Consider the following 13,389-nt stretch of genomic DNA (forward strand, 5'->3'; position numbering starts at 1 on the left):
TCCTGAGCCAGGGAGAGTTGCCATAGCCTCTCTGGCTCTCGGCTGCGTGTTCTTTGGCACTGTTTCTTCATTGTCTGCTACAGATGTAAATATCTCCCCATCAATCATCGAACAATCTCTCTCTATTTCTATATCTAGAAATGATATTTATACAATATATGTGCTTAAAATTATAAGCACATGTATATAAATACATATCTGTACATATGTACATATACTTATACCTGGAGAGAGGCTATTAATGACCAGTAGGGGAAAAGAGTTTAGGATTCGTCTTTCTTTTCACATTCTCACATTAAAGAGTAACTTGGTTTTGCTTCAGTGACTGTCTGAGTGAGGTTTTCATGAGCAACCCTAATGCTCCCAGTGCCTAGGAACTATGAGAAACAGGAAGGCAGGGGTGATGGATCATGGAATAAGGAATCAGAGGGGTAGGCATCTCTCTCATGCCAGATGTATTTTTATTGGAGTAATGATGTGTGTTTAAATCAGATTGGTTCTGTCTGACCCTTCTACAAAGCCCTCCCAGATTATGTTATGGGCTCCTGCTCTGTGCTTCCTTAACCTTGCACCCCAACCTCATTTCATTGCACCTCCACCCAGTTTTGGACCCACATTTATAATTATTTGCCTTCCCTGCCAGATCATGAGTTCAGTATGGATGGGGATTGAGGTAGTCTTGCTTGGAGCCCAGCACCGTGTCTGGCATGTAATAAACAGCTAGTATTTTTCGAATGCATGAATGCATTTACCAGCCCTAAGATATGTCCCCTTCATATCAAGTCAACTACTCTAGGAGGAAATAGGGATATAAAAGTTTGTGATCACTCTTAGCTGATTATAAAATATCAGAAATTGTCACTTCCTGTAGAGCTGGACACCTTTGTCTTGGTCCCTGAAGCAATCAGCAGCAATGAAAAGGGCCCAGGAGACTATCTTTTGGGGATGGAGGGGGAGGGAAGAGCTGGGATTGAGCTATTTCAGTGAACCTGTGCTGGGCTGTGGTGGTCATTGCGTCCTCTTATAGTTGCTCACTCATCATGTTTTCAGTAATTCACAGCTGCGTCCTCAGCACACAGAACAGAGCCCAGCACATAGTAGGTGTTTAGTATAATTTTTGTTGACAGAATAGTTTTTGCTCTCAAAAACCTGATAAAGGATGGTATTTTGCTGAACTCTACTTTTTTCCTGTAACATTTTGCTGAGTTTTGGGGACTGGTGCATTGGGCTTAGTTAGACACGGGACTGATGAGGCTAAAGGCATAGGCCCCAGAGGCCCAGTTGAGATCAGTTGCTCATGAATTCTTTACTGCTACACCTTCTTCCAGTCCACAAGGAAAGGGGACTAGGAGGGAACTGGGCATAGCCAGATGCAGGGTATCCAGCTTCTCCTACTTTGGCCACCCAAGATCGTGCTGCCATTTGTTTGCCAAGGGACACCATGGTTAGGCACGATGGTGGCTGCTGACTCTCTCATTTTCCTCTCAGAGCTAAGGTGGGCTCCAGTGATTGCAATAGAATAATACAAACGGTTATCAGGTACCTAGAGGGTGGGCGCCTCACTCCCAGTTCTTGCTGGGTGATGAATGCTCTACTGGGAAGAGGTTTCCATAAACAGCTCTCTCAAAAGGAAAAGCACGTGCTCACGTTCAAGAGCTGGCTGATTGATTGTTCCTACAGGGCTGTTTTCCCCTTTTATGAACAGGAGTAAAGGTGTGAAAACAATGACAGTGTGGATTTAGGGTAAATTATTATACCCATCTGGACTTCAGTTGTTTCCCTTACAAAATGGAGTAAATTATAAAACTTACATAATAGAAATAAGGTTTTCTTTGTCTGCCTGCTGCAATGGCTGGAATAATCTGGGGGTGGGCGGGGTAGCGTGGGGATTGCTGGCGGAGCCAGAACCAGCTCTGGCCATCTAGTCAGTTCCCCTTACTTGCCTTAGATTTATTTCTGGGACCTGTTTGCTGTGACTCCAGGGTTTGCTCCTTGGGGAGCTGCTCAGAGGGAGACACCAGGTGTCCAGGAACTGTACTGAATGAGGTTGCCCTCCCCACAACCCGAGAAAATATGCCTGACTTGGCCCCTGCCACCAAGCATCAGAAGCATTTAGGGATTCCCACCTCCAGCTTGGACTATCAAGGGTGACATTATTACTGGAGTCAGCATTTTACTGTAGCATGAGTGTGAATGTGTGGGGTGGAAAAGGGTGGGCTGAAAGCATATCTGCTGAGCGAGGGATGCCAGTTATTCTGGAGTCAGCCCCAGGAAAGGTCACAATGTGAGGTCAGGTGACATTTCTTTTTTCTTGGCAGGAGGGTGGCGTGGTAGCACTCTTCAAGGTTTGCCGGCAGGACAATTTGAGGTGCTTGTACCCCCAGGCTCTCCGCACTCTGGCCTCCATCTGCTGCGTGGAAGAGGGTGTCCACCAGCTGGAGAAGGTAAGGGCAGCTGGCTGGGCAGTGCCTGAGGTCCCCTGGCCAGGTGGGGGTGGAGTCAGGCCTCCTGGTGGCACTTGAGTCCCTTCTTTTTCCAGGTGCCATTCAGATGGGGCAGCTGGGACCTCGACTATGGCAATCAATGAAGAAGCAAAGGGGAAGGGGACTGAGGAGGCTGACCAGGAAAGGCAGGGCCAAGAGAGGGAGTCAGTACTTTCTGGGTGGGGTGGCCAACTGGGAAAATCCCATAGGTGGAACTCAGCAGGAGGCAGGCAGGTCAAGGGGGCAGTGGTACAGAGGTCTGTGGTGGTTGGTTCTTCACGAACAGCCGGACCCCAGCAAAAGAGGATCCAGCTCCTGGGGGATACAACAAGCAAGACCAGAGTGGGCACGGGGTGCCTAGGCAAGTGGGTGAGCCTCTTCTCTACTGAGGCCTAGATGCTTAGGAGGGAGACTGAAGCCCCATTCCAAGTAAATGCATCTGGACCAACACAGTAGCGTGGAGTCAGAGGAGGAACATGTCCAGTCCAGGGTAGCGGTGACATGATTACTTCTAGTCACCCCCTATCCCCTGCCCAGGTTGCAGGACTGGAGCTGCTGCTGCATCCTGACCCAGATGGATCTGAATCTGCAGATGGGTCCTCAGGGACTCTAGCTGGGATTGCTGGGGGAGGCTGGGGCTGATGTTTGGGGATTTCCCAACAAAATTTGATGGAGAGATGTTGAAGATTCCTATGGTGCTTGCAGGATTTGGGGCTGGGTCTGAGTCTGTTCCTATGAATTGGTCTAAATAGGGATGGGACAAGGATACTCCCTTCCTCTGTGTGTCCTGTGGTGTGCTCCTGGATGCCCATATAATCCCCCCTGGACCCCTAGCCTCCTCCCTTTGGGCTGGAATCTGATATACATGGTCATCTTACTTTACACCCTGCCTTTTTTATTACTGGGTCAGAGTTCTAGGATCATAGATTTAGAGATGCTCTTAGTTAAGGACAGAGAATAGACGAGGAATCTGCTCATTTTATAGATGAGAAAGCTATAGATCAGAATGGAGTAGTAATTTCCCTCAGGTCACACAGCAGGATAGTAGAGGAGGTGCTGGTTGTTTGGACAGAATGCCCCTTCCCACTGGGTTGGAACTCTTCATTTCTGGTTGCCATTGAGCCCTGGATTTGGAGGTGAGAGACCTGTGCTCATGCCTTGGTCTTGATACTCAATGAGTAAGTGGGCTCTGAGAAGGAAAATGGTTTGCACAAGTCACATAGGTCCTAAATGGAAGAACCAGCAGCCAAACTCAGCTCTCAACTGAAACCAATTATACTTCTCTCCATTCCGGTGCACTCTGTGATTGTGTGAGCAGATGTGCCTATGGGTGTGTTTGTTTGGGTGCCAAAATAGAGGAGTGGGGTAAAGGGAGGGAGAGAGAGAGACAGGCAATGAAGGAGAGACTGTGAGCATCTTCAGCTTCAGGTACTCGTTTCTCTCATAAACCTTCTTCCTTAGATTGAGGGCAAATGCGGTTTATTTCTCATCTTTCCTGTCTGGTTGGCAGGGAAATAGAAGGAGAAAATAGAAGGCACTTGGGATCGCCTGTCTCCCACCAGCAGCAGATTGCTTGGCTTCCCTGAGTTTGCAGTGCAGCAGGAAGGTTTCAGTTCAGGGAAGAGGACAGGCTTTTTTGTTCAGATGGGCTGGCCCTGGCCTGGGAATCAGACCCTGATGAGCTGAACAAGAGGAGGACAGTATGCTCATGGTCTGAGGGCTTAATGAGTGTTAGGTGCTGAGATAAACCGTTGCATATGTCTCTTCATTCATGCAGCTTGTGAGCTGAGCACTATTAGTATCTCCATTTTAAAGACAAGGAGATTAGGTCTCAGACAGTTTTCATGACTTGCCTAAAATCACATAGTCGATAAGTGTTAAAGCCAGAATTTGGACCCAGTGATTGTCCAAATACCCCGTCTACCTCACTGCCTCACTGGTTTAATGGATAGCACCAAAGTCCCTGCCATTTTAAACCCAGACCAACTTGCTGATCTTGGCTAATGATCTAATTCCCCACCCTGCAACTGGCATAGGAGATGGTAGCCGGCTTGGGCATTCCCCTCCTCCAAGGCAGATTGCTCACACTACACTAAGACTCATGAAGCATCTCCTCTGGGCCAGGCACTGCGTAGGAACGAGACTTACAAGGAGGAGGGCCCCTAGGTAGTCAGAAGCAAAATCTACATTGTACAGCAGTTGTAGAGTTAGCAAAGTGACTCCATGTGGGTTCTCACTTTATTTGATGCTTGCTTCAAGTCTAAAGGCATCCCCATGGTCACGTGGAAAAATTGAGGCCCAAAGAGGTGAAATGATGTCTTGCATGAAATCACATAGCATGTAACTTACTCATGCAGCAAATATTTATTATCTGCTGTTTGCTAGGCACTGTTTTAGGTGGTGGGAGGATAGCAGTGAACAAACAGACTAACCACTTTATAGAGCTTACCTTCTAATCCAGTGGTGGTAAATTATGTTTTGTGGGGAAAATTTCAACTTGCTGCCTGCATTCTCATGGCCCATAAGATAAGAATATTTTAAAAAAAATTCAGTGGCTCACACCTGTCATTCTAGCACTCTGGCAGGCTGAGGGAGGTGGATTGTCTGAGCTCAGGAGTTCAAGACATACCTGAGCGAGACCTCAGCTTGCAAAAATAGCTGAGCAGTGAGACAAGAGGATCACTGGAGCCCCAGAGTTTGAGGTTACTGTGAGCTACGATACCACAGCACTCTACCTGTATTGAGGGCAATAAAGTGAGACTCTGTCTCAAAATAAATAAATAAAAAGTAGAAGTTCATTTTTAAATGGTTGAAAAACAAATCTGAAGAGGAATATAATTTTGTGTAACATAAAAAGTTACGTGAAACTTCAATTCCAGTCCATGAAATTTTAATGGAACACTGGTAGGCACATTGGTTTAGGTGCTGTCCACATCTGCTTTTGAACTATAATAGCAGAATTCAGTAGTTGCAACAGAGCCCAGATAGCCTTCAAGCCAAAACAATTTATTATCTGGTCATTCACAGCAACTGCTTGGGGAGCCCTGTTCTAGTGGGTTAGGAGGATGTCAGACCCTGACGAATGGGGCAGTAACTGGCATATATGTAATACTTGCTTTGGGCAAGCCCGTTGCCAAGCCCCTCGTCATCAAGTCATTTATTCTGTGCCACAGCTACATTCCATGTTGTCATTATCCCTATTGTTTATAGAAGAAGGAAGGAAGACTCAGAGAAGAGGAGCCACTCGCTCAAGGGCACACAGCTAATAAATGGCCCAGGGAGTAAGTTAATTCCAGCTTGTCTGGGCCGGAGCCCCCTGGGCTATTAACCATTGTGTAAACTCAGGACCCCAAATATGATATCATGAATCCAAGGTCCACAGTCTTTTCTACCACATCAGGTTGCTTCCAAAGTCATGAGAAGTCTTGCAGACACTCAAGAGGGCTTTCATCTCCCCTACCCTCCCCTGGGCCCCCTTTTGGGGTCCTGCCTACATCTGCCACCTTCTGTGGGGGCTGCTTGGCACTTGTATCAGTGGCTCTGGGGAGGTTCACCACTGCCAGTGTTTAAGACTGAAGGTGGAGAGGCCCAAGCCCAGCCTGGAATGTAGAAACTGAAGAATGACAGGCTGGTCAGGGTGGAGGGGCGGGGGGAGTGTGGTGCCCTAGGGTTCTTGCCAGCCTCCCACTCACCAGGCATGGATCACAGCCTAACTAGATAATGTCAGAGTTCCAGCCTTCCCGCTCTTGATTTACTGGTCTGGCTTCATTTCTGAGGTTTGCTTAATTAATTGGCAGCGAGAAATATGCTAGATTTGGTGAAATTCATCTTTGTCATGGGAATTCCCCCTCCTTTCCCTCCAACCTTGAAGAGGTTTATTAGATCTTGCACAGCTCCCAGCGGAGGGGTGGGTTTAGCCTGGTCACTGCTTCCATTCTGAGTGCTGCTGTGTGATGCCTGAGGTTTGTCAGGTTGGAGGGACCTGTTTGGTCACAAATTTAGTCATGGTCCTATTCATTCACCCACGGGAAGTCACCTCATTCCTTTGTCTATCTGTCAGTCATTCACGTATTGTAAACTCACCCACTCACTTGCTCTCTCGTGACGACCATCACTGGTTCACTCTACAAAGTCATTCCTTCATTTTGTGTCTGTTGTGAAGCAGTGGAGAGATGGGACTCTTGAGAGTCAGGCACTGCTGGATTTGAACTCAGATCCTCTGCCTGTGAACTTGGACACGTTACTCTGGCAACTTGCTTAGCTTCTCAGAGGTGAAGTTCTTGGTCAGTAAAATGGGCCTAATAACATCTATCTCATGGGAACAATATGATGCTTGGCACCCAGTAGGCACTGAATAAATAGTAGTTATTATGATTGTGGCAGGTACAATGCTAATCGCTGGGACTTTGAAAATGAATGGAAGGTTAGCACCTGGTGGAGAAAGGAGACCTGGAGTGCCACAGAAGGGGCTGGCTGGCTTGATCAAAAGCGTGGCGAAGTGCAAGGGCACAGTGCAGAGAGTTGGGTGCTCCTGGAGCATGAGTTCTCACGACCTTTCCATTTGACAGATGACGAAACCAAGACTCGGAGATGACAGTGTTCCCATGTAGAGCGTGGATTCAAACCCACATCTGGCCGATTCTAAACCCCTGCTCTTTACTCTGCTACCCTGGGGAAAACTGGCCCTTCTGACATAGGGAGTACACGGGATGGCTCCTTGGGGAACAGGCCCTTTGTGCTGGCCAAGGCAGGTGACAGACATGGCCACCTGCCAAGCTGGGTTGGAGGATGCAGGATGTCAACACCAGTGCAGGCCTCTCAGGAAGAGTGTGAAGGGCCTTGCAAGGTTCCATTCTTTGTTTTCAGGGCTGTCCTGTGGAGGTCTAGTCCATCCTGGCCTTGGCCTTGCCACTGCCATGTTCCCCTGGGTCAGTAACCTTTAGGACATCTGTCCTAAATAGACAGTCACCCTCATTCCACAGCTCTATGCTGGCTTCTGGAGGGGAGAGACAAGCAGACCTGCTCCCTGCTTCCCGGGATGGCCAAATGGGGAGAGGCCCAGGGGTACAGACAATTGGAAGGGCTGACCCTCAACAGGCAAAGGCCACAGACAAGAGGCCCCCACCTCTGCTGGGGTGCAGGTGCAGGCAGCACCAAGAGTGCAGTAGAGCTGGGCGCAGGAGGGCCCAGGAGGAGCTCCCAGGCAAGCCAGGGGAAAGCAGTCATGACTTGGCAGAGGGAGAGGGACTCCATGGCTAGAGAGTCAGCCTGTGGGGCTCTAAGTCTTTTAGAATCTTGGTGTTCAATGAATTAGGGGAGCCCCAAGGAGAAAGCAGCATTCTCTGGACCCCAGTTGGGAGGACACCAGAGGAAGAGAAGGAAGGGCCAGGGAGGGAGTGAATGCCCCAGAGCCACATGGTCCAATGAAAACAGATGAATCAGCTCTGTCAGGTGGATAGGCCAGGGCTGCCTTCTTGGGGGACTGGAGCAGGAAAGGCAAACTGGCATTATGCAGGGTAGACTGCAGGACTGGCATTATGTGGGGGAGAATCCCTTGTGGAAGGCCAAAAGAGAGCTAGGGGGCAAGTACCTTCTTTGAACCTTGGCTTTCTCTTGTGCAAAACGGGACTAATTAATACCTCCTTGCAGGCTGCTATGGTGATTCAGCAACATGGATGATGTGCAGCACAGGCCTTCAGGCCTTTGTGGAGGAAGCACTCTCCCTGGGTCTGTTTCCCTTTCCTCCTCCCTGGCCTGTGTGTCTGCACCTTCCCAAACTGGTCTGGGGAAAACCCAGCCCTGCTCCCAAAGGACCTGGGTATCGGGATTTTAAGTGGCCCTGGCAGAGCTGCAGGTATTCTCAGCGGCTAAAGGAAAGTCAGGGCACTGTGACTTTAGGAACTGGGGGAGAAGGGGGCCAGGCCAGGATGAGGTTGGGGGGGTACTGCTGGGGACTGTGATCTAGGTGAAGGACAGGGGATGTGGGGTCACGAACCTACAGGTCTATGGCCACAAGCTGTGGTGGGCACTCAAAGCCCCATGCTCAGACAACCTCAGATGATCTCTCAGACGTTCTAGTAACTGCCTTGCAGCTCAGGACCAGAGACAATCTGCTTTCCAAAGAGTGTCATTTTATTTTATTCCTACTCCCTCCCTTTTGTCTTATTTTTTCAAATAAGGAGTTAGTTCATCCTGTGCTGGAGCCAAAGGGAGAGTTTAATGAAAATCAATAGAGAAATTAAAGCAGAGAGAGAGGAGGAGGGCTCAATTTCAAGTCCAAGAATAAAATCCCCTAGGGCAAGGGCTGGGGAAATTGCTGCAGCTCCCTCCTCCTCCCCCCAGTTTCCTGGGGCAGCTTCTTGGCATCCAGATGCCCTGAGATCTGAAGGGCTGAGCTGGATGAGAGGTGGAGAAAGGGAGGCCCAGACCCAGCTCTTGAAATCTTAGAGGCCTTGGACAAGAGGGTAGGCTGCAAGCAAAGTGGTGGGGAGTCTGTCTCCACTCCTGGCTCCCTGTGCAATTGCAGATAGTCAGAAATAGTTAAGTTTTGCAAACCAACCAACCAAACTTTAACTAGTTTTTCTCATTTGCTTCTGACATTTTGTAAGGAAGGCAGGGAGAGTTGGGCACCCCATCCCATCATACAGAAAAGTAAGTTGACGCTGGAGTTTGGATGCTGGGAGGGACAGACCTTGGGCTGAGAACCCTGTTTTATACTCCCATTCATAGATGTCTCTCCCCCATCTTGTTAATAGAAAGGTGTCATGGTGTTTAGACTCTAGGGCCAGGTGGCTACTTTATCTTGTTAGAGTGAATTCTAATATGTAAGTGAGGCTGGGTGAGGAAAGAGGGACTATGAGTGCAGAAAATCTTTGCTTAATTTGACTTGCAGCCCCTCCTTATCTAGGAGTGGCTGCTGGAGAGAGGGAGAAAGAGAATTCCTCTGATGGGAGGTATCAGATGCCTCCTACCCCTTTGGGTCTCACCCCACACTCACAACACCTAGGATTTATCAGCTTTTTTCCCCCTCACCCCCAGGCACTGGCCTTCAACTGCCCTGAGGACTGGTTAAGGCTATGCAGAAGCCCTAGGGTCCCAGGTCTGCTGTCTGTGCTGTGACTCTGGCTGACAAGTGGAGAAGGCTAGAGACTGGTATTGTCACTCTCCAGCCTTGCTAGGGGGTGGGGTCTGTGACTGAGTGTTCTCAGAGGAAGTGTGCCTTGTTCACTTCCACACATGCCAAGGCTCCTGTCCCCCTGCTTGCAGGGTAGGGATGGGGGTGCTTAAGGATGCCAAGATGCCAGAGGCAGGAACACAGACGCAGAGCTCTGCTGCCACTCTCCTCTCCTCACAAGGATCCAGGCTGAGATTAAGGGCCAATATTGTCCAGACTGAAGGAAGGCCCTGCTGGCTCGGGGACTACACCATACTGGCCAGGTCCAACTTGAGTTTGGAGAAGGGATGGGGCCGCGGGGCAGTCTGGTGCAAAGGAGCGGCGGCAGGCTTGCAGGAGCAGGCGCTATCCTCAGACTCTGCGGGACCCCATGTGCTGTGCAACAGCGGCCCCTGGTGGAGAAAAGCACTAGTGGCAGCTCCCCAGACCGTTGGGACTGCCTTCTCATGGAGCTGCAGAGCCGGTGGGCTGGGGGCCCAGGAACAGCAGTGGGGCCTTGTGTGTGTGTGTGTGTGTGTGTGTGTATTGAGAGGGGAAGATTTGCAAATTCAGGGCACCGAAGGCTTCTTTTCAATGTGCCAGCCTCCTCCGGGAGGAAGATATAGTAGACAAATTTTACAATCCAACAGGTGTCCAACCTTAAGGCTTCCCTGGAGAGTCTAACCTGTACCTTCTCGGAGTGGAAACCTTCCTAGGTATCCTAGTTGCCACTGTAAAGTATCCAAGCCCCTCAGCCTGGCACTGAAGGTGCCCTCTGAGCAAGCTGTCCCCATCACAGTGCCCCTTTGATAAACAATCCTGGGTTCAATGCCTCATTTCACCACTTGTTGGCTGTGTCTGAGCCCTGTTTTATCATAGGTGAAAATGGAGTGATAATCCCTGCCTCGCAGACTATGAAGACAAATGCTTCTTTGCCCTGGAGCCTCTGCCTGTGGGGTGTCCTTATCAGAGTGTCCCGCCTCCACTGTTAGCACAGCCCAGATGCCTCCTTCTCTGGCCCTTCTTCGAATGGCTTTCCTCTCTTCTCAGCACTCACACAGCACACGTGCAGTGCTGCGCCCAGAGCGTGTCCCATGTGCATGGCCTTGGGACTCTGTCTGGGCTTTCCCACAGAGACACTATCTTACCCACCCTTTTAGCCCATCAGGGAAGGGGCTGGCATGCACGGGTGAGTAGTGTTTGGTGTAGGGCCGAATTGGTACTATTTGAAGCATTTTGGTGCATTCTTCTTCCATTGTAGGTGAGAGGATGAAGGTCCAGAGCGACACACACACTCACACTTCTGTGATCAGCCACACAGCTGACTACAGTGAAGAATGTCTGACTTCACTCAAACACCCTGGCAGGCTGCTGGGAGCAGTCGCAGATCCTATCGTGGGGTGGGAATGGGAGGAGTGTACACATTGTAAATCCCGGGATTTACTCTCTTTTGCACCACTCAGCTCAGCCCTGCTAATTTGTACCAGCTTATTTGCTGAGTGAGAGGCCACAAGGAAGTTTCCTAATCCCTGTGAGCTTCAATTTTCTCATGTGGTGAAATTCCCTGTTCTGCTGATATGTGCATTGGAAATAATTTTGGGATGCACTGTTGTGAACACAAGTTAGAAGGTGTTGGTGAGCTGTCCGGGCTGGGAATTCTGGCGCCTGTTTCCTGGGGTTGGGTGTGTCTGGGGGTGGTGATCCTACAGGAGTTGTTAGAAGTGAACTGGCTCTCTATCCCCCTGTGACTTCCTAGATGGAACACTGTGTTTGAGAGCCCACTGTGTGTGTGTGTGTATGTGTGTATGTGTGTGCGTGTGTGTGTGTGTGTGTGTGTGGTGGCGGGGAGAGAGGCAGTGGACTTTTCCATAGGGTAAAATCTTAATCGATATGCATTTCCCAGCTGGCTGCAAAGAAGCTGATGAGAGAAAATAAATCAAAAGTTAGATGTAAACAGGATATTGGTGCTAGGGAGAAGGGACACTATGGCCACAGGGAAGCCAGAGTTGCTCAGGGCATGGGACAAGGTGCAGAGGTGGCACTTGCAGATACCACCACTGACTTTACCTGGGCTTCTGGAATGGGGGATGTGCTAGTTGGAGGGGGGGGCAGGGGAAAGGGGCTTCTGGAGCAAGGAAGGGATTGGAGGGTGATAGGAGGTGTAGGTTTGGGGATGAGGGGACGAGTCTGGCAGTGACAGCACAGCACTGACAGAAGGTCAACCTTCAATTCTAGAACTGGAGCTGGCATTGGCCAGCCTTTGGCTGCAAGACATGGGTCTTCTCATCACCCACAGAGACAGAGAGAGACAGGGAAAAGGAAAGGGAAGGGAGATGAGAAAGAGGGAGAGAGTTACAGAATAAAGAGCAGAGAGGGAGAGATGGAAAAACACACATCCGGCAGTTTCCAAAGGAGTGTTGCACTTTCTCTCTGGGCTACTTCAAAAGTACAAAGCAAGCTGTTTGTAGATTTCTGATGATAACGGGTATCACATCCCCTGCTTATGACCTACTTGGGTGTGTGTCATATCTTATTATGGTTTTAATTTTTATCTTCCTGATTAGTTATTGTTTGTGAACACTTTTCACATGCTTATAGCCATTTGGTTATCTTTTGTGAAATGTTGGTCAGAGTCTTTTGTCCATTTAAAAACATTGAGTTGTCTTTTCTCATTGATTTATAAACTTTCAAAATTATATTCCACGCACATGTACACACACATACGTACACACACCAAGGGTGTCCAAAAAGTGCCCCTCACACATTTTAAGAAAGGAAAAATCTGTATTTTTTTTTCTTTTTTTTTTTGAGACAGAGCCTCAAGCTGTCCCCCTGGGCAGAGTGCCATGGCATTACAGCTCACAGCAACCTCCAACTCCTGGGCTCAAGCGAGTCTCCTGCCTCCGCCTCCCAAGTAGCTGGGACCACAGGCGCCCGCCACAACGCCCGGCCATTTTTTGGTTGCAGCCGTCATTGTTGTTTGGCGGGTCCGGGCTAGGGATTCGAACCCGCCACCTTAGGTGTATGTGGCTGGTGCCTTAGCCGCTTGAGCTATAGGCGCCGAGCCGGAAAAATCTGTATTAAAAGTAAAATACTCAAGTCAGATTTGGCTTCTGCAATTACAAGAGGTGATCCAATGTGACCTGTATTCATCTTTTGTTATTGGTATATATTGAGTAATACAATTTTAACACAGTTTTCTTCCTTTCTTAAAATGTGTGTACATTTCTTGGGCACCCTCTGTATACACTGACAATTAAGTTCGTGAACTCATCCAAAAAGTACTACATACCTCATTGCTGAGTATCACTATAATCACCATTGAAGGATTCCCCTTGGCCATCTGGGGGAAAAAAAAATATATATATATATATTTTTTGTATGTATATTTTTTTTTGTATATTTTTTTTTGTATTTTTTTTGTATATTTTTTGTATGTATATTTTTTTGTATTTTTTTTGTATATATTTTTTTGTATGTATATTTTTTTGTATGTATATATATAAAATATATATATTTTTTATATGTATATATATATATATTCAACCTATGGTTTGCTTCTTAATGGTGTCTTTTCACAGATAGAAGTTCTTAATCTTGTTACAGTCCAATTTATTGATCTTTTCTTTTGTAGCTATGCTTGTATCTATTTAAGAAATCATTGTGTTCTCCAAAATCATGGAGATATTCTCCTATTTTTTCTTGTAGGAGCTTTGTTATTCTACCTTTCACATTTTGGCTTATGCTTCATGT

At 48.2% G+C, this 13,389-nt stretch overlaps 1 protein-coding gene across 3 annotated transcripts in view; it reads left to right on the forward strand.

Moving 5' to 3' along the window:
* Nucleotides 1-13,389, forward strand: part of INSC (INSC, spindle orientation adaptor protein) — a 132,906-nt gene that overhangs the window by 81,955 nt on the left and 37,562 nt on the right. For 2 of the 3 annotated variants that reach the window (XM_012801662.1, XM_003781133.1), the window contains one exon: nucleotides 2,319-2,444. The exons of the other annotated variant lie outside the window; for it this stretch is intronic. In XM_012801662.1, coding sequence (XP_012657116.1) covers nucleotides 2,319-2,444 — 126 coding nt within the window. The remainder of the gene's footprint in view (nucleotides 1-2,318; nucleotides 2,445-13,389) is intronic. 3 annotated transcript variants of the gene reach the window in all.

Source organism: Otolemur garnettii, unplaced genomic scaffold, assembly GCF_000181295.1.
Source record: "Otolemur garnettii isolate 467f Iridium unplaced genomic scaffold, OtoGar3 scaffold00001, whole genome shotgun sequence".
Classification (NCBI taxonomy): Eukaryota; Metazoa; Chordata; class Mammalia; order Primates; family Galagidae; genus Otolemur; species Otolemur garnettii.